This window comes from Carassius auratus, chromosome 31, assembly GCF_003368295.1.
Source record: "Carassius auratus strain Wakin chromosome 31, ASM336829v1, whole genome shotgun sequence".
NCBI classification, from domain to species: Eukaryota; Metazoa; Chordata; class Actinopteri; order Cypriniformes; family Cyprinidae; genus Carassius; species Carassius auratus.
Window position 1 is genome coordinate 23,653,755 of NC_039273.1, and position 27,713 is coordinate 23,681,467.

General features: G+C 36.0%; 1 protein-coding gene across 2 annotated transcripts; it reads right to left on the reverse strand.

The window, feature by feature from the left end:
- Nucleotides 1-211: 211 nt before the first annotated feature.
- On the reverse strand, nt 212-27,312 carry LOC113050934 (rap guanine nucleotide exchange factor 4). 2 transcript variants are annotated; one of them, XM_026214410.1, is made up of 29 exons: nt 27,099-27,312; nt 22,487-22,629; nt 21,448-21,536; nt 19,526-19,672; nt 12,960-13,032; nt 12,818-12,882; nt 11,851-11,957; nt 11,564-11,685; nt 10,234-10,417; nt 9,962-10,046; nt 9,819-9,879; nt 8,764-8,840; nt 8,507-8,653; nt 8,278-8,384; nt 8,088-8,173; nt 6,754-6,832; nt 6,469-6,619; nt 6,239-6,327; nt 6,098-6,128; nt 5,917-5,995; nt 4,898-5,044; nt 4,458-4,555; nt 3,409-3,534; nt 3,130-3,308; nt 2,860-3,001; nt 2,684-2,771; nt 2,526-2,590; nt 2,234-2,288; nt 212-1,318 (listed from the first exon to the last, which is right to left on the reverse strand). In XM_026214410.1, exons 1-29 carry the CDS (start codon nt 27,164-27,166, stop codon nt 1,191-1,193), a joined length of 3,018 nt encoding a protein of 1,005 aa, XP_026070195.1. In that variant the 5' UTR covers nt 27,167-27,312; the 3' UTR covers nt 212-1,190. The 2 variants fall into 2 exon arrangements, with proteins under 2 accessions (XP_026070195.1, XP_026070196.1); XM_026214411.1 differs by lacking the exons at nt 19,526-19,672; nt 21,448-21,536; nt 22,487-22,629; nt 27,099-27,312 and adding an exon at nt 15,167-15,533.
- Nucleotides 27,313-27,713: the final 401 nt, after the last annotated feature.

Consider the following 27,713-nt stretch of genomic DNA (forward strand, 5'->3'; position numbering starts at 1 on the left):
TATTTTTTTATATATATTAATTTATTATATATTAATTTATCATTTCAATATAATATTTGAATATTGTTCTGTTATGCGTCAAATATAAAAGCATTAGTTTACCTAAAAATGAAAGTAACTAATTTACGTCTTTCTGTGTTCTTCTTATGAAATAAATTTGAACAGGTTTTGAAACATATGAGTAAATAATGACAGGATTTTCATTTGGGGTAAACCAAGCCTTTATTGTTGAAGAGAACAAATACGAGCTAAACAGAGCAGAGACAGAAGGCAATAAAATCGAGGAACAAGTGGAGGAAAACACTTGTTTTGAGGGAAAAGTCCAATCACACCAACACCAAATGTTTAATGACACATTTATTTAGATTATACTATGTACAAGGTAGGCATAGACATTTTCCTAAAAGAAAATAAGTGCCCTACACACAGTGTCTCACTTTCCAAAAGGCAGGATGAGAACAAACAAAGGCCTTCTCAGACCGATAATGATAACTTAGCAAAATGGGTCTGACCCAATAATATATAAATATAACTCAATGTACAAAATGACATCAATAATGCTACAGGCTATGGCGAGAGGTAAGTTACTAGCATACAATTTAACCAGTGGTAAAAAATAGTCCTTGAGCCAGAATACTTTCATTTATAAGACTTAAAACAACATACCATAAGACAATGAGGCCTTTGAAGGTTTTATGGAGACCAATAATTCATTTTTTTGTGGCTGGCAAAGGATCATATAGTCGCACTGTTATTTGTATGCATGATATGTAGCTTGCATTAAACTCTAATTTTTAGGATTGTTCTGAATATTTCATAGGATCATAGAAATGCAGGCTTGAGCACAGGCAGCAGGTTTACACGGTCGTATCATGGGAATGAACTAGAGCCTCACATGACGGATGAATACTTTTACCAAGTGCATTCTGCTTACACACACACACAAACACACACAGTCAACCAGGGTGGTTTTCATGACTGAAGGCATTAACAGCAACTCACAAACACGCACACAAACAATCATAAATAAGAGAATGCATCTTGCACATGTAGTTCAGTTGGCAGTGATAGAACATACAGTCAGCATTCAGCTGCTCTAGCAGCTGATAGACGTGAAATTGAGTTGTACTGTTGTAAACTGGATATACAGTGGAGAGGGAAAAGCGAGAGAAAAAGTCTGAGCATTGTTTTTAGCCTCGCCTCGGCTCCAGTCTGAAGGACAGCTGGGATAAGGTTCTCTGGTTGTCAATCACATTCAATTGACGCACATAATTCCTCACTTCCTGTGGGTTCTTGCTAGCTGGAGACACCTCAGCATCTGATGGAGGTGGGAACAGTGTTAAAACAACCAGTGCTTCAGTACACTGTGTGGAATATTTTAAACCACAATGTTTGACTTGACCTTCTACAAATCAACCTGTTGTGATTAAAGCTGCTATTTTTGCTCTTTAAAAATTATTTAAATGGACTGCGTATAAAAAAATAACACTGTACTGAATACTAAATAACCCTTTTTTATTTTCTAGATGACACCAATTGCAGAAAACAGTGAAAACTGTGTCCATGCATGACATATGTAATGCTGTATAATTACCTTTTAATCAAATCGTTTACTTTTTTTATTTACAGTATGTTATCAGTTATGTTCATCAGGAGGTTTATGTTACATATCATAAGTGTTTATTGCATTATTTTAGAGTCATGTGTGTTACCCTGATGACGTTTTGTTTTTGTGTGTATGCATCATCTATGTATAAGACCATTGGTTATGTTTATGGACAAACCAATCACGTTGAACTCTTGTTCATCACATGGCTTTTTTAGTGCACCTGTTTTATTATGGTATTTATTTTTGGAATACAACATTATATCAATTGATGAAATATAAAGTTAGAATTTGTAAAATATACAGGTACCAGTATACCATTTTTGTCCAGAAACACTGTCACAGAATTAAAAATTTTTTTACTGTAAATTTTATGGGATTTTATTTACAATATTTTTAAACATACATTTAGACATTTTAAAATTGTTGTGATTTAATGCCCGTTCATGCTCTTTTACTTCTAGACACGACCAGTTTTCCTGATTATCTAACCTCAGATTGTTATGAATATGATATGACTGACTGAACTCTGGGATGTAGCTTTTTGTTTTTTAACTAGGCAGCACAAACGGGCAGATCATGAGAAATGAATTAGGGCTGTAAAGATTTGGAGTGTAGATGACTCACTGAACAACTGGCTCCTGCAGTGCCTCACCGCTCGGATTGTGTTAGCGATCAGCCGCTGAGGAGAGAATGAAGTGTAAGTATATATGTTCTAGTTAGTAAGATAATGGTACAGATAAGTCACAGATTCAGTGTTGTTGTTGAAATACAGCTGCAATGTTTATATATATATATATATATATATATATATATATATATATAGTATCAAAATAAAAGTAAATTCAAAATATTAATAAAGACTACGATAGTATTTACTACAACAACAACACTGCACTGATAAAAGTGAGATCCTCACCATCTTCTCAAAGTTCACCAGTCCATCAATAAAAGTTTTATTCCCCTCATGAGTGAATGTCATGTCTGAAATACAAGAAATATTTCATGCTGTAGAAAAGAAATTTGTGACAGCAAGTACTTCATATCCAGAATATAGGGGCTAGGCCCCGCCCACACCTTTAATGAGGAGGGGCATAAAGGGAATGATTGGCGGCTCCATCTTAGCCACAGTGAGGCGGTATGCACGGTGATTCCTGGATGGATCCTGATAGAAACACATAAATCAACAAGCAATTAGCTTCAATCACAAAATAACAACTTTAAACAAAGAGAGCTAGAAGAAATAGACTCACTAGTAAACTCTCAAACTCTGTGTAGAACTTCTTGAATTTACTAGGCAGTTTCTCCCATGTCTGGCTGAGTCTGCTGACGGCTGGGTTGCACATGCCCATTATAATAGCGAAGAAAGAGTTTAGATTCTTAAACTCTCTACAGCTGAGGGAATAAGATGCACAGCACACATATATAAAGTGCTTATCCATTCAATATAACACATTATATAACACATTATAGGTTTCATGATGAGTTCTGGTGAATTTATATGTGTGTGCTGAAGAACTCACTGGGCGGCAATCTTGATGAACTTCTTGAGTAGCTGTACACGTTTACTGAGCGTCCCACACAGACAGACCTCTGTGACCACCCACAGCTGCACCTGATTAAAGCGCTTCAGAAACAGCTCCAGATTTGCTGTAGAGCGTCTGTACGCCTGCCGTCCAAACGTATGATAGACCAGTTCATACTGCACACACACACACACACACACACACACAGTCAAACTGCACATTTTGTGGGTTAAAAGTGTCAGTTGTGTGTGTGTATCACTGTATTTGCATCTTTACCTCATGTACACAGCTGAAAAGCTCCCAGTCATATTGGGTCATCTGGAAGGCCAGATCTTTAGAGCTCATCAGCTCAAAACTGGACATAGAGCCAGTGGAGGGACCTTCCTGCTCTGCAAGCGGATTCTACACACACATACACAGTCATTACCAAATACACACAAATACAAACCCCAAAACTATTTACATATCCAGTCAACAAAAATATTTTCACACTTCTGAATAATTAAGACGTTTTTTAAAGATCTTTTATGCTCACCAAGACTAACTTCACAAGAAAAATATTGGGTGAAAATTTACTCACCCTCTCTGGCCATCCAAGTTGTAGAAGAGTGTGCTTCTTCATCAGGACATTTTATGAAGAAGAAACTCATCAAGAAATGTAGACTTAGATCACTTGCTCACCAATGGTTCCTCTGTAGTGAATGGGTGCCGTCAGAATGAGAGTCCAAACATCTGATAAAAACGTCACAATAATCCACACGTAATTCACACCACTCCAGTCCATAAGTTCATGTCCTGAGAAATGAGAAGCTGTGTGTTTATAGGAAACAAATCCGTCATTAACTTTAAACCACAGCTTCTTGCAAAAAATTGTCTCATCTGAATCGAGAGAGAAATAAAATATGCACAGGTAAAGCACTGTTTACGAGCAAAAACAGTCCAGGTGGATTTTATGTTGTTTTGTGTTAGTGTTATTATGGACAGTTTAAAGTTTAAAATGGCCTTAATAAATTTGTTTCATACAAACACACAGCTTTTTGTTTCACAAGACATTAATTGATGGACTGGAGTGGTGTGGATAACTTGTGGATCATTCTGATGTTTTTATAAGTTGTTAGGACTCTCTTTCTGACGGCACCCATTCACTGAAGAAGAACCATTAGTGAACAAGTGATGCATTGCTACATTTCTCCGAATCTGTTCTGATGAAGAAACAAAGTAATCTACATCTTGGATAGCCTGAAGTTTAGTAAAGTTTTCAGCAAATTTTCATTTTTGGATGAACTTTTCCTTTAAGTGTCTGAATATTTCACATTTAGTCTCACCAGTGAATCAAGCTGTTCTCTGGAGCAGACAAACAACCGGCCGTTCACTCCCAGCGACTGGAACACTGATACATCATTGGGCTTTAAAATCTGCTTCTCTACACAGAAATAAAGCCTAGAATTAGCCAGAACACAAACCACATTTTGAACACCTTTTCAGCTCTACAATCAACACCGAATACATTTTATGATAGATTTAATGCACTACATTTCCTATCATTAATATTTAGACTACGGATTTACAGTCATGCTAATACTTCTGAAAAGTTTAGTATGAAATTGATCTAGATGTGGATTATCTAATACAGAGAGTGCCTCAATACAGAATGTTGCTAGAGCAACAAAAGGGCTGAATATCTATAATGTCTCGTGTGTATTTGTTTGTCACATCTCCAAGAGCAACTTATTGTTCATTATGTATTAATGTGTATGTGGATCACCTCCAGATGCGCTGAGGTTTATCAAAAGCAGCTCTTGAGTGGATCCTAGTTTATCTGCTACAGCTGCGGTCACTTCTCTTCCCGTGGCCAGCACAGGAACACGAACAGTGGTGTAAGTGTGATCGCTGCAGTACACCTTCAGGAGAACTAGACACACATAGAAAGACAAAGAAGAGAGAGGACATTTGATTGACTGACTGACTGACTGTCTGATTGTATGATGAATGCTTAGTCATTCCAAAAATTAAACAGATTTTATATTTTATATCCCAACCACAGGGAATGTTCTCAGAAACACTCTGTAAAGAATCTCAAAGATATGAAGAAACATTCTTACATTCATCAACAGAATGTTCAATCATATTGATTCATTTTTTTCAAAATATTAGCAGAAAAAGATTATTTATACATTGTTCATGGAATCCTTTATCGTAAAAATTTTAGTTTGATGTAAAATAAAATTTGTTTCACAATGTTCAGAGAGCATTCAAAAGTAACATTCCCGTGATGATAAAAATGATAATGGATAAAACAGTAGTTTCCCTTAACCTTAATAGACATTTTTAAAACATTTAAAAACCTGGATGTTTTGATTGTTCCGAGAATATAAATTTTTGAATTTTCATAACATTCTTAGAAACATATTTTATAGTTAGCTGGGATTGTCTTAATGTCTGAGACTACATGCTTTAAAAAAAAAAAAAAAAAAAAAAAAAAAAAATATATATATATATATATATATATATATATATATATATATATATATATATATATATTTTTTTTTTTTTTTTTTTTTTTCCTTGAAATTGTCACAAGAAAAAGTGAAATGTTAACATAATAAAAATAAAAATTTCGAATTTATAAATTAACATGCATGTCTGAATACCTTATTTATTAGTATTTGGTCCCCATTTTTTTTTTATTTTTTATTAACAGCAGTACTTAACTTCTTTATTTTAATAAAAAAAAATAATTCCCCAAATTCTTAACGTTTCATATAGTTATATACGTATACTCACTGTCATCAAAGCTCCTTATTGGCTGCTTTTTTGTAAGCCTCTCTTCTCCAGAGCTGAACTGTCGCAGGAGGACTTTATGCTGAGAAAAAAAAATGCATAAGAACATGGCAAAATATGTATATATTTTTTTTAAAAAACAATCCAATATAGAACATATATAAAGTAGATCTGAAACTATTACCTTTTTTTGAGAGGTTCGTGCATCATCTGGACTGAGACCACAAAAGGAACAGACACAGGTGGACATCAGTAACATTAACCAGGCAGATTATGCTAATACTAACAGCCCAAAAGACCTATACACAACAGACTAAAAACATACTACTGTTTCAAGATCCTCTCCAGCTCAGGCAGTAGCTCCTTCAGCGGACGCAAAACTCTTGCATCATTAGATACGTACCCGTGCAGCTCCTGAATGCACACGAAACACATTCAGCATGCATAATAGTCAGTTTGGTTTCATGCACTCATTAGACTATCAAACCTCCATGCAGAATGGTGGGAAGTGATTCTACGCCAGCATGTGTATGTTTGTTTGTCTATGCTTCTAACCCCCAGAAAGCTGAGCGCCGTGTCATCCTCCAACAGATGGTGGCCCTGCAGGGTAGCCCAGCGCAGAGCCAAGCTGAACACCCGTCTCTTGCTGGCAACAGAGTAGTCTAGACACTCCTGCTCTGAGCCCTGAGAGGCCTGAGAGTGATAGGTACACACGCGCTAAGGTACATATGCATACTTATGAAAACAGCATGGTGTTCTTACAGACAGACGGACAGACATATAGATAGATAGATAGATAGATAGATAGATAGAAGTTTATTGATTCCACTAGAAGGATATTGGGCCAGAAAGGCAGGGCACAGCTGGCTGATGGGCATGAAGACACAGTGCATAAGCACAAAATCATCCAGAGCTGGGTCTGTGGGTGAAATTATAATTTTTTTTCAATTAGTTAAAAAATAAATTATAATAATTTATTAAAACAATTAAATTTGCTTAGAATTTACTCTTCCTCAGGCCATTCAAGATGCAGATGAGTTTCTTCATCAGAACAAATTTTAAGAAACGTATCATTCCATCACTTGCTCACCAGTGGATCCTCTGCAGTGAATGGGTGCCGTCAGAATGAGAGTCCAAACAGATGAATAAAACATCACAATGATCCACACCACTCCAGTCCATCAAATAAGATCTTGTAATGTACCAATCTGTGTGTTTGTATGAAAAATCCATTAAAAATACATTTTTAACCTCAAACAGCCCTCTAACCATTACCGTATTTTCCGGACTATAAGTCACACTTTTTTTCATAGTTTGGCAGGTCCTGCAACTTATAGTCAGGTGCGACTTATTTATCAAAATTAATTTTACATGAACCACGAGAAATGAACTAAGAGACATGAACCAAGAGAAAAGATTACCATCTCCAGCCGCGAGAGGGCGCTCTATGCTGCTCATTGCTCCTGTAGTCTACCACAGAGCAGCATAGAGCGCCCTCTCGCGGCTGTAGACGGTAATGTTTTCTCTTGGTTCTTGGTTCTAAATAAATGCGATTTATAGTCCAGTGCGACTTATATATGTTTTTTTCCTCATCATGATGTATTTTTGGACTGATGCGACTTATACTCAGGTGCGACTTATAGTCCGAAAAATACGGTATATTGCTTTTTCCAGTGATAAAAAGTAATCGCGTCTAAATCAGGAGAGAAATACTGTATGCACAGATCAAGCACCGTTTAAAAGAAAAAACAGTCCAAAATAATTCTAAACAGGACAACAGGGGATGGACACGTTTGACTGGAGGAGGCGTTATTATAGATCATGGACTCAAATTTCCACTAGAAAGAACGGTTTAAAGTAAAAATGCTGTAATTATGGATTCGTTTTATAAAAACACACATCTTTTTCCTTTACAAGACATTAATTGATTGACTGAAGTGGTGAGGATTATTTGTGGATTACTGTAGTGTTTTTATCAGCTGTTTGGACTCTAACGGCACCCATTCACCGAAGAGGATCCTAAGATGTGCAACTGATGTACTACTAAATTCCGCCAAAATCTGGGATGGCCCGAGTAAATTCTTGACCAATTTTTATTTTGGGGTGAACTGTTCCTTCGATAGGAAGTTTTAGGTTATTAATTTAATTTTGCGATGAATGAGATGGTACAGTACCTGGGTCAGAGAAATGAATGTCCAGACGCATCGTCTCCAGCAGATGCTCCAGAATCTTCTCTGGGCTGCCTGACATCACAGTGTATCTGTTCAGCAAACCCAGACATAGCAAATGTAATTTGTGTAAATAAATGCATGGATGGATTCATTTATGGTTAATGGATCAAGACTGATGGATGTGATCATATACTTGAAGTGGGCTGGGATGTTTCCATGGCTGGAGGGCCGGAGACTCTTCTGTAGTACCAGAACATCCTGGTCATGCTCTTTTAGACGCACAGTGTTTGCTTCAACGTCCTACACACACAGACCAAAATACATGCAATGATTTCATTTTGACACTAGGTTCATAGATCGACTAACTACTCATTCTCCTGGTGCTTGTGCGTCTTAACGATGACTGATAGATGTCCGTGTACCCTGAGTATACGGTTGAAGTCCTCTTTGTCCACTCTCAGGAAGTGGCAGTTGTCCTCTCTGAGTACGATGGAAGCAGCGCGGGGGGCATCGTTCACCAAGGCCAGTTTGCCAAAATCATCTCCTTCATGCAGCGTACACACCACACCCTAAACACACACAGGACTCAGTCTGAAATCATCTAAATGTGTAAAGAAATGAAACTGTATGCCATTTCACATTAACATGAATAAACAGAATTCATGTAAGTTGACATTACCTTGCCATAGATAACAACATTTACTGATCCCTTCTGGATAATATACCAAGAAGTGCCTTCCTCCCCTTGATTAAACACTGAAATATAGAACGCAAACACACAGAGAACATGACTGAGCCAACCTATGAGTGTTTACACTACTGTTCAAAAGTTTGGAGGCAGCGAGTGCCAGAAAAATGTTTTTTTTATTTATTAATTAAATAAATTAAATAATTAAATAATAGCAATTTTAAAAATATTTATATTTTTTTATTCTGTATTTTCGTAATAGGGTCCTAAGACCCAAGTACAGTGGTTGAAACTAGCATAGACAAACATAGCCACTCAAAAGTTTGGGAACAGTTAGGCTTTTTTGAAGAAAATAATACTTTTTTCAGCAAGTACGCATTAAATTGAACAAAAGTGACATTAATACCATTTATAATGTTACAAAATATGTATCATGTTTTCCACAAAATATTAAGCAGCAGACATACTTTCAGTAAAAAATGTTACAAAGCTTTCTAAAGCAGAAAATCTGCATATTAGAATGATTTCTGAAGGATCATGTGACACTGAAGACTGGAGTAATGTTTGCTGGAAATTCAGCGTCTTTGTCAGAGGAATAAATTACATTTTAAAATATATAAAAATAGAAAACTGTAATTTTAAATTGTAATAATATTTTGCAATATTAAGTGGTTTTCCTGATATATATATATATATATACAGATACAGGTGTCTCTCGATAAATTTGAATGTCATGGAAAAGTTCATTTATTTCAGTAATTCAACTCAAATTGTGAAATGTGTATTAAATAAATGTAATGCACACAGACTGTCTTTGGTTCTTTTAATTGTGGAGATTTTAAATAGTTAATAGTTTAAATAATAAATAGTTAAATACAGCTTCGGAAAGCACAAGTGAGTTTTGGTGCGCTTTAAAAAAAAAAATCTTACTGAAACCAAAATTTTGAACAATAGTGTATCTATGATTATATATCTTTTAGCTGTACCAAGTGTGTATAATTTAGCTATCAGAACTTAAAGAGCAGTAGAGAGACACTGAAACTCACAGACAGTGCCTGCTTTGGCATGTGACTCGAAGATGAGGACACTGGCGAGCTCTCTCTTCACCTGCAGAGCACAGCACAGCACAGTTCAGACCAGTGCTGAGGATATCAGGCATTACTGTGGAAATGAGGCACAGACGACTTACAGTGTTAGACAGATGAGAGAGAGCTTTGATATGCAGCAGCTCATCATAAATAATCTCCAGGTCTTCAGTTGTTCTTTGACCTGGCCTATAAAGAAAAAAAAGGAAAAAGATAGACGCATAAAAATAGTTCAGGAGGAGTAAAAACAGACAATAACAGAATTGTATATGAACGCATTGCTTAAGAAGTATACGGTAACAGCACTATGTCCTGATGGACCCAAATGCACATTTCATATGAATAAATACTGCAGGGAGCACTGTTGGCCACTCACGGTTTCCTGAGGATCATTCGCATGTGTGCGTCAGGGCCGATCTGGGAAAGAAAGAGCAGGATCTCTTGAAGCTCTTCCTCAGCTTCACGTTTGTCATCGTCGCTAGGCAACACCGCATCTTCTTCCTCGTCATCAAGGAAGCGGTAAAAGAGGTACTTATCTTGAAAGTTGAGCTCATGGTCAACTGTCAAATCAACAAAAAGAAAGAACAGACATAAAATACAGCGTGTTCTGGTGCATGAATCTTTTCAGAAGCTCTAATTAAAGTCATTTAAACAAAAATATCAAGCTATTACTGGGTTTTAGTAGCCGAGTCGTTTCTTTAAAGGGGTCATTCGATGCAATTTAAAAAATTTCTTTCTCTTTGGAGTGTTACAAACTCTTGGTGCATAAAGAAGATCTGTAAGGTTGCAAAGACTAGTCTCAAATCCAAAGAGATATTCTTTATCAAAGTTAAGACATCCCCTTAAAATGCCTCATTTAAACACGCCCCCACGTCTACTTCACTATGTGGGAAGATTTGCATAACACCGCCCAGATGTTTACTCAAAGAAATAAGGCATAACTTTTATTCTCGTTGTAGTATGCTGCTGCCCTTGCCATGTCATGGAGATGCTGTGTGTGTCGTTGTGAAAGCACCTGACTCACAGCCTGTAAGTACATTTTTTATATTTTTACATTTGTTATTGAAATAAAGCTAAAATAAAATCAAATATAAATATTACATACAAAATTAAACTGAAAAACCTAAGAATTAAATATTGCATTGGCAACTGACTGAAAAAAGTCTAAGTTTATGTACTAAAGCTAGTCAAATTAAATAAAAAATAATTGAAGCTAAAAAAAACTAACAAAAAAAAACTAATAAAAATGACAAAAGCACATAAAAAAATGACTAAACCTGAAATCTACACACACAAAAAATGTTAATTTTAAAAATATATAAAATATATATATATATATATATATATATATATATATATATATATATATATATATATATATATATATGAAAATATAAAAATTAAATATAATTAAAAATACTCATAATACTATAACAGTATTTAAATAATACTAAACCAACACAGGTTAAAATAATATAATAAATCTCAGAGAGAATCAGAGAGAAAAAAAAAGAAATATCTACAATACTTAAAATAAATTAAATACTCAAACCAGTGTAGTGAACTTAAAAAATAAAACAATCAATATGATCATTTAATTGTCATAAAATAAATCTAAGTAATATAATTTCCAATTTAAGTAGTTTAATTTGAGATGTGAAAAGGTACTGCATAGCAGGAATGACCCGTCTGTTAAGCTGGTGTACCGTGATTCAGGACCCCTTCCTCCAGCAGCACCTGCCACATTCCCACAGCGTGAGCCCGACTGTGAACACACGAGCTCTGCTGAAGCAGCCAGTCGACCAGCTCAGTGCCCACACAACACTGCCTGTAAACACACACACACACACACACACACACACATACACAGATCACGCTCAACACATGCACTGTACTTGTTTCTACATATATTAGTAATGACCAAATTGAATAAACCATGCATAAGTTGTGCCATATGACATTTTTCATAGGCAACACACACACACACACACACCTGTAGGTTTTCAGATGATATTTTCTATCTCTGATCATGTGGGGAGCTCTGGCCAGTATAGCATTACGTAAGACTTTTTCTGCCCTTAAAATCTTCTCTGATGGGACCTGAATCAAAATCCGGGACAGAGAGAGAGGAAGTTAAGAGTGAGGCACAGAAAAACATTCCTGCACATCCTATTTTCTGATCTGCGAAGCAGAACATTCAATGGCCTGCACTCAATTTGCTAGTGTAAATGGCATCTGTTCGCAGATGGTGTTTTAAATTCAATTAATTACACATAATTAGCATAAATCTGTCTAAAAGTGGTGCCTGCGGTCTTGAATTATGTGCATGGTAATGGGAATTACTGTCAAATTAATCACCAAAAACAGTTTTTGAGTCACTTTAAATAATTAGTCAAAAATTAAATAATTAAAATATTGATTTATGAACACTGATATTGATTTTTGAACACGGCAAGTCCAAATTACAGAGGTTTCAACAAATTCAAATAAATATAATTCATATATATATATATATATATACATACACACATTTTTTTTAAATAAATTATGTTCTTTTAAACTTTCTATTCATCAAATAATTCAAATAAAAATAAAAATGTAAAAATAAAACTACTGAGCAGCACAACTGTTTTTAACATTGATCACCATTGATAATAATAAGAAACATTTCTTGAACAGCAAATTAGCACGTTATAATAATTTCTGAAGGATCATGTGACACTGAAGACTGGAGTAATGATGCTGAAAATACAGCTTGGCAATCACAAAAAAAAATGCCAAACATTTTAAAATATGTTATAATAGAAAACAGGTATTTGTATAAATTGTAATAAAAATAATTTTACTGTTTTACTGTACGTTTATTATATCTATACAACGCATTAAACTGTGATGAATGGGGACATGATGCAACTTTCACTATATGAGGTGTAAGTAAATAGATATTAAATCATTCGTACCTTATTCAGGTGTTTTGACATAAAATTGAGAGGGTCACTGTTGAGGCTCTCTTTGTCCGGCATTCCTGCATCAAACAGAAAATTGCTGAGAAATAATGACTGATGTGTTATGTGAGTGTGTATGTTTATGAGTGATACTCACTATCATTTGTAGCCCCGCTGTCCATCACTCCATACGGCGGGGCGAGAAGCCCTGCCATGCACTGCCTGTATTTCTGCAAAACACAGAATAACACAATGAAAATGTGTTCTAAGACCTCAAAATCTCAGACGTGCACTGAGACATTTTCAAAAAGGGTCATTTTCATTTTCCTTCACATCATTAAAGTGAAAGCTGTGTGGTAAGAACATTGAACTCCACCAATCAGATCAAAGCCTTTTGTGGCTTGGCAACGATCACTATGAATATTCAGATGTTTTCATTCTTTTCCTCTCCCTGTCACCATGGTGACGAGGTGGCACATGCAGCTGAGGAACAGCAGGCAATGAATGAGACCCTGATACTGGCCCGAACACGCACACATTATACTGCACCTGATGGAAATCTGTGTAGATATTCTCAAAATGACTGAGAAGTTGAGAAGGCCTGAGTTCACCACACTTGCACCACATTGCAAAAAAATATTTTCTTAATCAGTATTTTTGTTGTTTTTAAAATAATATTTCCAACCACCCATAAAAGTGAAGAAAAAAAAGTGAAACTAAATCTAAACAAAATTGGGTAGCACTTTATTTTACAGTCCTGTTCCTCATGTACATACTATGTACTTATTATAGTAATTACAATAACTATGTAATAACTAGGTACTAACCCTGAACCTACCCCTAAACCTAACCCTACCCCATGTATTTACCTTGTATTACCAGAACTTTCTTAGATAAATACACTGTAAGTACACTATAAGTACATGTTAGTACACGTACTGTAAAATAAAGTGCAACCCAAAATTGTGTGAGGTTTATGCTTCTTAAAAAATAATTCAACAATCTAGTATTTTTTTTTTAAATAAAAACAAATTTCAAGATACACTTCATCCTAAATATAGTATTAATATTTTTACACAATTTTTAACGTTATCTTGTAAACTTAAAAATGTAAACACATTTTGTTTTAATTTTTTTTTGATATTTTAAAAATAGTGATATAAATAAATTATTAGGAAGTTTTTAAATTACTACTTAAGCTTAATTATTGGGTTTTTAAACCTTTCAGCAATTGATTTGTCTCTCTCACTTCCTCAACTACAAGTGAGTTCTCAATCAATCATCAGTCTAAAGGATTCTACAGAATCATCACTTATTATTATAAAGTACGAATATGATGACACTTTCACACCATCCATAACATTCTGCATAAACATGAATGAGATCACAAATCTTATATAGAAATATGTGTATCTAATAACACATTCACATACACCACCATTGAAAAGTTTGGGACTGAAAAGAGTTTTTTAATGTTTTGAGTTTTAGTGTTTCGTAAGGCTATACATTAATTTGATAAAGAGCATTAATTTCTTTAGAAATAATAAATACAGGTAAATTAATTATAAACAAGCAAATCAACTTACCGGCTCCCAAACTTTGAACATTAGTGTTTATGCAATGTGTACATTAAAAAATTGGGTAGTTTATGTTTAGCTGCTGCCACAATGCTATTAGGCAATAGAATAGAATAGAACATGATGTATTTTCCAGAATACAAACTAAGCCATAATATAAAAGCATCTTAAAGGCTGAAAATAAATGATGTCTGGCAGGGTTTTTGCAGCTCCACAGGATCCTTCACCACATACGGCGAGATTAGGGGTCTCACACACAACAATATAATACATTGTTGCTCTTTCCAGCTGGCTGCCTTCACATAGGTTAAGTAATTCAGCCAGGATTATGCAATTAACAGCACATAAGCAACCAAAACAAGAGTACTTCCTCCCTCATTGACCGGTCAGGCGGTGCCCCCTGCAGCCTGGCACAGAGCTGACCTGGAGAGACAGAAGCCCCTCGACATTCAGCGCACCTCCTCGGCTTTCAGCAGCTGATATTCACCTCACACCGCTGGCCTCTTTATCAAGTCATGACCATCCTTTCAGAAATACTACATTCTCAAACATCAGATGTTAGGAAGGTACAGAAGAAAAGAACCAGTGAGAATCAATTCTGTTCTTTATCTCCTCCAAAGAAACACCTCTGAGATCATTAACCTCAAAACCCACATTGATATTAATACTGTTCTGAACAGGTACTAATATATCTATACGTGTGAGTTCTTTGATTATAAACTATGAAATTAGCATAAAATCTTTGTGCATGTGGTACAATTAAAGACACTGATCCAACGTGACTCACCCTGGTAAGAGTTTGTGGAGTGTAGACTGACAGGGATGCTTCCCAGCATCATCAAGCAAAATCTCCAGTGCTTCCCAGTCAGATGCTCAAAGACATGAACTCAAACCCGCACACCCTGACGCTCCAGATACACACGTATGGATAATGTGATTCAGATCTTCCTGTCTGAGCATCTGACTGGACTTCAGTCGTCGTTGCCAGGCAATAGCTGCAGCCAATCAGAGAGCTGCATTCACTCAATTCACCCTGTATCACAGCATTACACATGAGTAAGAGAGAGGGAACTATGGGCTGTTAAAAGGCTCTCAAAAGCTTGTGGCTTTATCAATTATTTAGAGTATTAAATTATATTCACACTAAACAGACAGCTGTGTGAGTGTGTGTGTGTGTGTGTGTGTGTGTGTGTGTGTGTGTGTGTGTGTCCTGCAGTTGTAGTGAAGTCACCGTTATCACATTAGAGAGGAAGGTAGACAGTCTTTGAGTATCAGTTAGTTCAGCCCTTTTCCAGTCAGGTATACACTAATATTGTTTTATGACATTAAGAGGACACGGTTTTGTTGCATATTCCAGTCAAGTCCAATCCATTTGAACTGTGTCTGTCAGTCTAGTGTCATTTTAGTATTATAGTATATATATTTTTAAATGTTAATTTATCTTTTTTCAGTTTTCATTTGAATTTAAGTTTACTTTAATAACTTTTAGTAATTTTGTGCTTAGAAATGTGCTTTTGTTCTTTTTATAATTTTAAAAATAAATTGTTCTTTATTTTAATTATTCTGTTTTTTATTATTTTATTTAAAAAGTAATTTTACTTTTAACTTATTTGTTTAATTAGTTACCAAGGCAACATTTATAATGTCCATTTGAGTTAAGTTTTAATTTAATTTTATTTTATTTTATTTTCTTTACAAAAAGGGTTTTTAAAATAGATTTAGTTTTAGTTAACAAATACAACACTGTAAGTCCAACTTATAAACATCATGTGATCAGTTTTGTTGTTCAGAAAAAAAAAGGAAAAAAAAACACACTTGTCAAGCAAGCAGTCAGTAAGTTACTGAAGTAAATTTTATGTACTGATTCTCTAGAGTCTATTTTTGTGTTTTATCTCAGCCCTCCTCAAATTGTACAGTATATGATTTCTCTTCACCTTTGCTAAAAAACAGATATATTATAATTATTATCTCTCAATCATCTTCTTACAAGTTTGTTACATTAAATATATTATGCTTGTTTTTAAAATGTATTTGTTTTTTAATTGTATTATATTTATTGCAGCATGATCACAACACGTTTAATTCCAGGATTTTAATCATTTAATACTTAACCAGCACAACAAATAAATGTTGTTTACTTGGCACATACTTTTCAACTTTTAATGAGGTTTAAAGTCTGTAGATGGATTGGGTTGTTATTAAATGTATATGAGTTTATAAGAACATTTTTTATGCCATTTGTATTGATGAGAGTTCAGTACACATATTGTGATTGTGGCTGAGGAGTTTGAAAGGGTTTGAAGTGGTGGATGACACAATGTACACAAATCTGAACTCTATCACCCTTTCCCTCATTGACACACACACACACACACACACACACACACACACACACACACTACTCATATACAAACAAAAAAGTGTGTTATGAGCACTCGCCTGAATGAGAGGAGGTTTACGAGAGAGAGAGGAGGAATATCGTAGAGAGAGACAGAGGGATGATATATAATTCATACTGTATGTTTGACTGTTCAGCTGCATGTGTGAGATATGAAACAAAAATAATGCACATATGGTCACTAGCGAGCTTTGAGTCACGGGTGATACTATCTACACACGCATGCAGCGCTAATGACAGAAGCCTGACAGCCTCTGTGTCTCTCACACACTGAGTCACACATCCCTTCATTATTAATGTTTAGATCAATACATCAGTCATAATACAATAGCACTGAAGACAGATTCTTCAGAAGAAGCAGGAGTTCACAGATATAGTAACTCTAACCATGTTGGCAAAGCTGAATACTCAGCTGTTATATATATATTACAGAGTCTACATGTGCAGATTATATGAATTCTGAAACCATCAATAACTCTGAAATCTATACCATAAATAACAAGTTCATAACTGCTAAGTTTGACCTGTCAAGTTGTCCCTTATTTAAATGTACATGAACATAGATGAGAGCTGAAAGCTGGAGGAAGATTTTCAATGAAATATGGTCTTTGTATTTGTTTAGAAGACTTGATATAGTGAAAGAGTAATATGGACTATATTACTGTATTTATTTTACAATAATTTTACAATTTTGAACCTCACCAGCCTCTGTCCCCATACAATTGTTTTTAAAAAAAAGGGCAGCCAAAAATATTTAAAGAAAAGTGTTGGGAATGATATATGAGGTAAATGCAGAATATTCACTTTTATAAATGTAACTATTGCTTATGAAGATGCATAATAAGCAGAAGCATATACAGAGGCTGATAAATATTTATATTTATATATTTATATTCTTTTATGTTATCATGTTGTTGTTTTTTATAATTCATGTTAACACCTTCAATAACAGCCAATAAGAGAGTCTAAGACTCCTCTGAGGCATTACTGAATGCTGAAGGATATGAGATTTCATTCATATCAAGAAAAAGGCTTTATGAGGGAGGGATTGAAACCACTGATCTATATTATAGATAAGTGATTGAAACCAATTTTGTATTTGATACAATGTCTTTTTTCCTCATGCTGGAAAGATTCAAGCATGCATGAGGACACGCATAAACTACTTTATCAAAGTGTGTGTGTAATGCGTTTCATCCATACAGTCCTAAACACACTCAGAAGCTTCTGACTGGGAATTAACAACCATGTTAAATCTGTTTAAGGAGATGAATACGGATATCTTGCCTTTTTTACATTATCTCAATACATTTTCTCCCAATTCTCTGCTAGGTTAATGAGTCAAACTTCAAAGACTAACACATGACTACTGAATTGATTTTCACACACACATACACATTAATACAGGTAAAAATTTCATGGTGTGTGTGTGGGGGTGGATCTGCGTGCCCTCCAGGTGCTCTCTATAGAAATAGAAATGGGGGCATCTAGATCAAACGAAAAATGCACTTTATCATCTGTGATTAAAGGGACAGGGGTTCGAGTACCCCCTCCCCCATGCATACCACTGTCTTATTGTACTGAACAGACAAGAGGAGCCAACCAAGCTGTTCGCAGATCAGAGAGCGCCCCCTCGTGTTACTGATGCTCAGTGATTACTACTGAAAAAGTGCCTTGTTCCAATCACAATGGATATGTTCAGAATCGAATAGTTGCACAATGCTACACTTTATGTGTATAGCCTATTGACTACTTAAAATAGAAAGAAAGAAAACAACACACAAAATAAGTAGAATCCTATGCATGATGCAATAATTAAGTTGCATACATTTTTATCACACGACTTATACCAGGCAGCTTAAAATATTAATGAGTAGAATAATATATGTAGAACAATATGAATAGAAGAGTATGCAATGATAAATAATAGCATGCAACATTTTTGTCACATGATCTTACGGTTACATCATGTTTAATTAAATATATTTACATCCAATTTTACTAAAATAAATAAATAATAAAAAATATTAGGCAGCATGCGCATGCAAATAGGATCCAACATTTTTGTCACATGACCATACTAAAATATTAGGCAGCCTAAAAAAGTCATGAATAGAATGGTATGGCAATGTAAAGTAATATGCAGTGTGCAATGAAAAACAGTAGCATTTTACATTTTGTCACAGGACTTGGATATGTTATATGAAATTAAATGGTTAATTAATTAATTCATTTTGTATTTTACATATTAAAATATTACGCAGCCTAAAAAAGTAATGAGTAGAATAGTATGATTATGTAGAATAGTATGCATTATGCAAATAATAATAATAATAATAATAATAAAACAAATAATATAAATAAATAGGCATCCTAAACAAAAATAAATATGTATTTAAAATTGATACACTTAAAAGAAATCTATACAAATTGTGTACTGTTGTATACTTCATAATTTGGCAACTGTAAAATATCTATCCATTGCACAAATAAAAAAAAACTGCAAATATAGTATGGTCATATGCCATTCAAAATATTCAAAACTCAAGATGCCAGTATTAGTCATACTGCTACTCTCTGCCACACTTAGCCACTGAATTACATCAACATTATGCAGCCTCTCTCCGAAACCCTGCCTTCCAAAGACTGGAAACTCAGTTTCAGCTGCCCATAGGCAGATTCTTTTGAGCTTTTTACAGATGTTATTTTAGTTGTAGCTGTAGCAGTAACACCTGCACACACACATACCTCCCACAGGGTTTTGAACTCCCTCTGCTCGATGCGCAGAAGTTCACTGTTCTCTCGGCTGACAATCGTGGCATGTCGAGGAGTGTTATCCAGAATTGATTCTCCAAATGCTGTCCCCACTCCCAAAGTACAGATCGTTACAGCATCCTACAGAAAAAAGAAGAATATATTAAGAAGAGTGCAAAACAAACAGAGAGAAAGACCATAACATATTTGCAAGGTAATTATAAAGATCTTTCAGGAATAGATATGTTGATTTGTCCAAAATTAAATCTGTGCCATCATCACTCTGCAGTCAATGGGTGCCGTCAGAGTCCACAAGGACTCCAGTCCATCAATTAATGTCTTATGAAATGAATGTAATGAACTATTACATCTGGCTAAAATATGAGTCCCATAAATCTGCTTTCTGAAAAAGTCATCCGATCTGAATCAGGAGAGAAATCTGCACAGATCAATTACAGTTTACAAGCAGAAACAATTAAAAACCGTTCAAAATAGGAAGAAATAGATTACTGACTTTTGTCCAGTATTTTGTCCAGAAATGACCATTTAAAAATACACTTGTTTCTTACAAATATGCAGATTTTCACTTCACAAGATGTTAATTGGTGTACTGGATTCGTGTGGATTATTTGTGATGTTCCTATCAGCTGTTTGGACTCTTAGTCTGACGGCACCCATTCACTGCAGAGGATCCATTGGTGAGCAATTGATGTAATGTTAATTTTCTCCAAATCTGTTCAGTTGAACAAACAAACTCTTCTAACTTGGATGGGCCTGAGTATGAATATATTTTCAGCATATCTTTATTTGTGTGTCAACTATTCCTTAAAATTCAAAGTTCTACATGGCTGTAAAATACCCCTAAATCTTTATTGTTATATTGTTATAGCATTGAAACTAATTGTAATTTTTGGGTGAACTATTCCTTTAAATACTGTTCAAATTAATGTAATTTATGTAAATATATGCACACCTTAAGGGAATACGCTTAGTGAGGTTCAAAAAGGTTGTTGCACATAACAAGTGATTTGAGATCAGTAAAACACAAGCTCACATACTCATAACTGAATCATATTACATCCACAAATACACTTCTTCTCGCGTTTTACATTCATTTAATCAGAGCAGCGTGATAATAGCTTATTGCCCAACGGATCCCTCCATGAATCTGGAGCAACACACAAGCCGTTAATATTGCATCAATGAAACAGGGATTCTCACAGGCACATACTGTATGCAGACAAAACCACACACACACATTCAGCTGCACACAGGACATTCATAGCTGCAGGGCAACAGCAGAAGTGTGAAGGAGAAGCATAACGTGATGCCTTGTGTCAGTTCTGTGCATGTAATCAAGTACAACTAGAATGCTTTACATATGAATGCTACAATACATACAGACTCAAAGGGGGAAATATTATTCAGAGGTTACTCATTCATAGTACAGGAGAACATTCATTTTTTTGTTTTAAGTCAATTCCTGAAAAAATATACAAATAGAAACAAATCTTATGATTGCTGACATACTGTCAGAAGCTGTCAAATGTGAATATGGGTAGAAGAGATTTTGGAAGAATTGATGAGAAAGGTTTGAGTTTATGAGAGCTTGGATTTTGAGCTTCTGGAATCTTTGGAAATCCCTCTTCAGTTGTGTGGGATTGATGCATGCTTTAGGGCCAGTAAACACATCTGACAGTGTGACTCATTGTGTTCCCAGTGGATTCACAGAGAGATGCTTCCTACCCCAGGAGCACTGCATCAGCGTCCTCATATATCAGACTATTATCAAGGCCAGCCGCGGACCATTCGCCTGCTCACAGCAGGGATCTTTGTAGCAGTTTCTGTATGATGGTCGTAGGCTAAGCTACTACTTATATCAGCGGGCTCCTAGCAGATTGAGGCTTCTCTCTTACCTGATGGTTGGCTGTCTCAGACACTTTCACGTCCAGAGATCCAGACAGAACCGCGTACCAGCTGGTACCGATGTCACCCTGCCGATACACTGCAGGCAAACACAGAGTCTATGAATACTTATCCACAAATTGCAGAGGAATTCTTCATTGTGATGTCAGCAGGAAAACTACTTATTTTCCTTGATATAACATGTGCTTCTTATTGTCTCATTAGGTGGCAAATTCAACTTTCAGGACCACATGCTTAACAATAGCATCGATTAGAACATAAAAATGTTTTATAGCCTGAAACCATAGGAGAACATTTTCAGGTTCCAGAGAGAATATTTCATTTTTAGTTATTAGGTAAACCATCTATGTATGCTTTACATTACCCAGAATCCAATGAAGAACCTATAATGTACTCAACCTTTAAAAATTTTGTAGTTGGTAAGATTTTTTTTTTAGGTTTTCAAAATATCTCATATGTGCACCAAGTCTGCATTTATGATCAAAAATAAAGTAAAAAATGTAATATTGTAAGATATTATTACAATTTAATATAACTGTTTTCTATTTTAATATCTTTTAAAATGTTATTTATTCCTGTGAAACAAGCCTTTATACTAAAGTCATTAGAAATCATTCATATGCTGATTTGGTGCTGAAGAAACATTTCTTACTATTCTTAGTGTTAAAAACTGTGAATATAGAATTCTTTGATGAATAGAATGTTTAAAAGCACAGCATTTCCCTGAAATTAGAAATCTTTTGTACCATTATAATTATTTTTGCTGTCTCCTTGCTAAATAAAAGTATTCATTTATTTGGAGAAAATAAGCTTTTGAATGGTAGTGTACTATCAAATATCTATTTAATCTCTAAATAATCATATAGACATATTAAGAACCCTATAATTTTAATTAATTTATTTCCTATAGCCACCTGAAAACACTTTTTCTAACTGGTCTCAAAAAAAAAAAAAAAAAAAAAAAACCTTATAATGGAATCAAATCTGGAAGCATCATGCTAAAAATGCAGCTCTAAATGTGCTTCTTACAGGTGATGCCTTTCTCCAGGTATTCATAGAAGCCACACATGCAGATCTGCTGCAGCAGGTTGGGATGAAACTTCTCGAAGGCCTTCACACCCTTCATCCGAGCCAGAATTATATCCACATCTTCACCAGAGCGTTCTGCTGGTCTACAAAAACAGACAAATAGACATTACGGTCTGGGTAGACGCTCTCTTATCAAAGCGACCAACAAGAAAATCCTGACCTGCAGCGATGCATGTGACAATAACAAGGACAGACGAAGTTGTGTCCATTACTATAAGCACATTGTGCTGTCTTGTGTGTTAACGTGATCAAGATGAATGTTTTTGTCATCTGCCCTGTCAAAATACAAGCTATGAATCACGCACACATTAATAAAACAAGTGTTTCCCAAAATAATGTAGAACTACAGTTGCTTGATTTGAACTAATAATTGATCTTTGAAGAGAAACTGGTATAATTATTTGCAGCTTTTGAACTGTTGAAGTATTTGCATTGGTTTCTGATCATACCCGAGTAAACAGAAGTATATCATCTTTATATGAGTTATATGTTCAGTCATGCAGCGTTTTTCTCCAATGGTGTATGAGGGATTGAAAGACTGTCTATGACAGTCTGTCTGTATGACAAGCATATAAAGATCCTCTTCACATTTTGCTCAAATATAGCAATGCTCTCACCTCTCAGCTCATTAAGTGACAGGTACATGTGTGAGTGTGTGTGTGTTGCACACTTGAGTGAACAAGGTGCCTCTCTTAACAATAACAGCATGCTGTAATTCAGACCCTTTTACACAGAAATGCCTTGTTGCTATGGAGATTACAGCATGAGGAAATTAAGACTTCACAGACCTGTTTTGTTTGCTTGTTTGTTTTCAAACCGAGGGCAGTGGGACAAATATCACATGGAGACTAATCAAGCAAATGAAGTTGCACAGGAGATATCAAATGAATAAATAAACCTGCTCTGTTAGTACAGGTCTCGAAACTTCAACAAACCAAGATCACCAAAACCTTTTTTAAAAAAGCTGATTATTTTTTTTCTAAATATTTTTATTATGATTATCAGATTCTCAAGATGCTAAATAACAACACATAAAAATATCTGTACCACTGACTATATACTGACAAGATATTTCTGACATTAAGTAATCCCTTATGAAACAAAAATATATGGAAATATACAATATATAAATAAATAAATATATATGTACACACACACACACACACACACACACACACACACACACACACAAATATATATATATATATATATTAGAGGTGTAACGATACGCGTATTCGTATTGAACCGTTCGGTACGACGCTTTCGGTTCGTACGCGGTACGCATTATGTATACCGAACGGTTCGTTGGAGTAATTAATTATATTTGGAAAAAAAAAAAAAAAAAGAGAGAGATAGAAATATAATGATATGCATTCAACAAGGTAGCCCAATAACCCAAACAACGTAACAGGCAACGCCCCTGACACCCCCGAAGAAGAAAAAAACACCATCTTATATGTTTATGTTAGGCTACTCAGCAGGCGCTCGCTCACTCAGTACGCGCTGAAGGCTCGTTGCAAAATGGCCAATGCGTTTAACAGACTAGAAATGAGAAGATCCTCCAATAACCAACAGGTCTGGTGTTTGGGTGCACTTTGGATTCCCTTTAAGCTATAATGGTGATGGCAAGAGAGTGGTGGATAAAAAAACAACGGTATGTCGCATCTGCAACATGACAGGGTACACCAGCGGGAATACAAAAAAAAAAAAAAAAAAAAAAAAAAAACACCAGCGGGAATATCTGGGATATATGCGTCAGTACTATCTGGGAAAAGACGAAAAAAAGGAGAAACATGCACGCAGCAAACTATCCCTGCAGCATTTAGACACTATAGCTTACAGGGAATCCAACCCAAACACCAGACCTGTTGGTTATTTTAGGATCTTATATTTCTGGTCTGTTAAATGCATTAGACATTTTGCAACGAGCCTTCAGCGCGTGCTGAGTGAGCGAGACCACATATCGCTCCTAAAAACGCGTGGAAAACGCTAAGCGCGTCTTTCTCCTCCTTTCCAAAGCGCTCGGGCAGAAGCGCTCATGAGGCGTCTGTCTTTGCTAAGCAACAATGACTTATGAGACGCGGAAATTTCAGCGAAGGATAAATGGATTTGCAGCTCTAAAAATCGCTTGCAGTAGCTCTGCTACTAAATTTATTTCAAAATCGCAATCCATATACAACTATGATCAGCTGTTCCTTCATCTTGGCTGAGCTCTCAACCTTGTTACGGGAAAGGATGAAGCTGATTGGTTGGTTCTTGTCACATGACCCGCGGTGCGCTTGCGGCATTCTGAAAAGTTGAGATGTTTTTACATTTTGCTGTATCTAAAACGTATCGAACCGAACCGTGACATCAGTGTATCGTATCGAACCGAACCGTGAATTTTGTGAACCGTTACACCCCTAATATATATATATATGTGTGTGTGTATTCAGAGCATCACTCAGATCCAGTTAGACCAGATGAGCTTCATTTACATTAACTAGTTCTATATTTATTATTAGCCCGCAGGTTATGCTGAGCAGCGCCAGGTCGATCTCGTGTGATCCGGACTAGTCCGCCTGTGCTTCTGTGGATGTGAGAGGATGAAAGTGCTGTTGACTTTTATGTGCAGAGACTCAGTGGAGTGGAAAAAACACTACCAGCATACATCTGCTGGGCACAGAATGGACACTGCATCACAGAGGCCGCCGGTGCACAGCAAAGTCTCGTCCACGCTCTTTTCACCCATGTTTCTTTCTTTTTCTCATATAGCTCCAGCACACTGTGAAGATTTCTTCAGCTCTCTAAAGAGTCTTTTGAAAAAGCACTTTCCTCTCCCTTTGTGTCTCTCTGTATCTGATTTTTTTTTTTTTTTTTGCCTTACCAGTTTCCAGAGGTTTTGCAGTAGGCAATAGAGATGCAGTTTTAGAGGCATTAGTTCCTCTAAAACTGCAGTTTTTTAAATGCTAGACCCTGTCAGAATCAATGCATCTGGCTTTCTTGCTGCTTTTGGAGGAGATAAAAATACAATAAATGATGTCAGGTGTTAAATTTGACAATGTTGGAAGAGTCACAGATTATTAATTTTGCATCAGGTTTAGGCTTCAGTTTAGATGCATAGCTCACCTAACCCTAACCCTTTTCTACAGATTTATTCTTACAGTATAGATATTTAATGCTCAGAATTAAACATGAAAATCTGACATGAATCAGTATGTGACCATTTCAAAGACTAATAAAAATTATTATTTTTTATTCATTTAAATAAAACTGAAATAAAATATAAATGTTAGATGAAACATTGAAATGTTGCCTTGGTGAAATAAAATAAATTTGAACTGAAGTACTAAAACAACTGAAATAACAAATAAATGAAAGCTAAGTAGAACTAAAATAAAATGGCAAAAACATAAACTTAAACTACAATTTAAATTAAACTGTGCATATGAACGCAAAAACGAATGCAACATATGAGTAAATAATAGAATATTATATAAATAATTCTAAAATAACACTTTCTCACAGCATCAGTTCAGTGGGGGATCATTATTCTGACTTCATATTTTTGCATAGTATAAACATCAATGGAAGGGAAGGTAATAGGCAACAGAAAGTTTAACTCTTTCTGTCTTCCCTGCAAAATTTAACCCCTTCATCATCAAGCATATTAAACAGAATAGAGCACCAGACAACCACCTGCTCCTAATTTTAAATGACACGACAGAGAGTCATTTCAGTCAGTATGGTCTATTCATGGTGTCAGTGATCTGTAGAAACTGCCAGAGCAGCACAGTGCACTACAGTATCATCCAACAGTCAAGTCTGTTTTGTTCTTTATGTGTGGCACATTTATTGATCTCTACAATGCATCCTGTTGCCGGATGTTAATGAGACCATGGATATCTTTAAGAACCATTACATTGATCAGTGTGAAGACGATGTGCTCGACCATGTTTGAAGAGTCCATTAAAAAACATCAGCCTCTGAAATCCCATCACACCCATTAAGGTGATCTCACTTTTCCCTCCCATCGCCATGGTAACCTGCAGGGCTGTGTCTGGACTAGGAGGGGCTGGGAGAAGGTAAATATTCTTAGTAATGTTCAATATGTTCATGCACCTTAAAGTTCAGAACCAAAAAGTGAGCTTCCAAAAGCAGCCTAATTATTAACTCTGTTTTAAATAGCCCGCAGCATATTGTTCTTACACAGTCATAAACAGGCAGATTTAATGCTGCAGCATACCTTTTAAAGAAATTGATTAAAATATGACATTCAAAAATAGGATGCACGCAAGAAATTCACATGGTGTGACACCAGCAGAAGCATGCCATTCACTCTCGCTGACGCTGACGGATAAACAGAGCAGCTTCCACACAATTTCACAACAAAATCCTTGCAGAAAACAAAATGCACTTTACACATGATGAGGATTCAAACGCAGGTGATGCATCGGGGACGCAGGACAGACAAACGCGCGTTCTGCTGCTTTCACCTTGTTGCAGCTCCTCCTCCGGTCATTTAATGAACGGATGTAAAGATCGCTTTCGGACGTGATCTGGTGTCTCTCACCTCTTGTCCAGGCAGATGATCCACTCTGAGGAGGCCACGGAGTGCGCAGAGGCGTGCACCGCTACCATCTTCGGCTCGACCGGTGAGAATGCGTCGCGGATCGCGGATCTCGTCGACTCGGGCGCATCAGCATCAGGGCTCGCGCCCCTCCCCGGCTCGGTGGCGTGGACTCATCGTCACCACGTCCACGCACGACGAACGTTTATAAGCGTGACTGCACACACTGACACGAAGAACAAGTCACGTTCAGAACAGTGAGGCATTCATTATTGGGTTTAGATCGTATGCTGGTGAAGCTTAAAATCAAATAACGTTATTGTCATACTTGGGAAAAAAAGGCAGTGGGAGGCTGGTAATGAAAAGGAAGAAATAAGATCCGGCTAAAATGAAGGTTTTATGGATGACAGCGGAGGTGCTGATGCTGCACTGTCACCATGGTGACGGGCACGCAGTCAGCGCAGATGCTGCATCCAGATGCTGTCAGGCGTCTTGTCCTCCTCTCCGGGCGAGACACTGACGGGAGAGAGACGCAGGGCGCTGACTGTACTGTAAAAAGGGAAAACAACAGTTGTTTGCCATTTCTGCCTGACCTTATCTTTAACAACCTACCTTCTA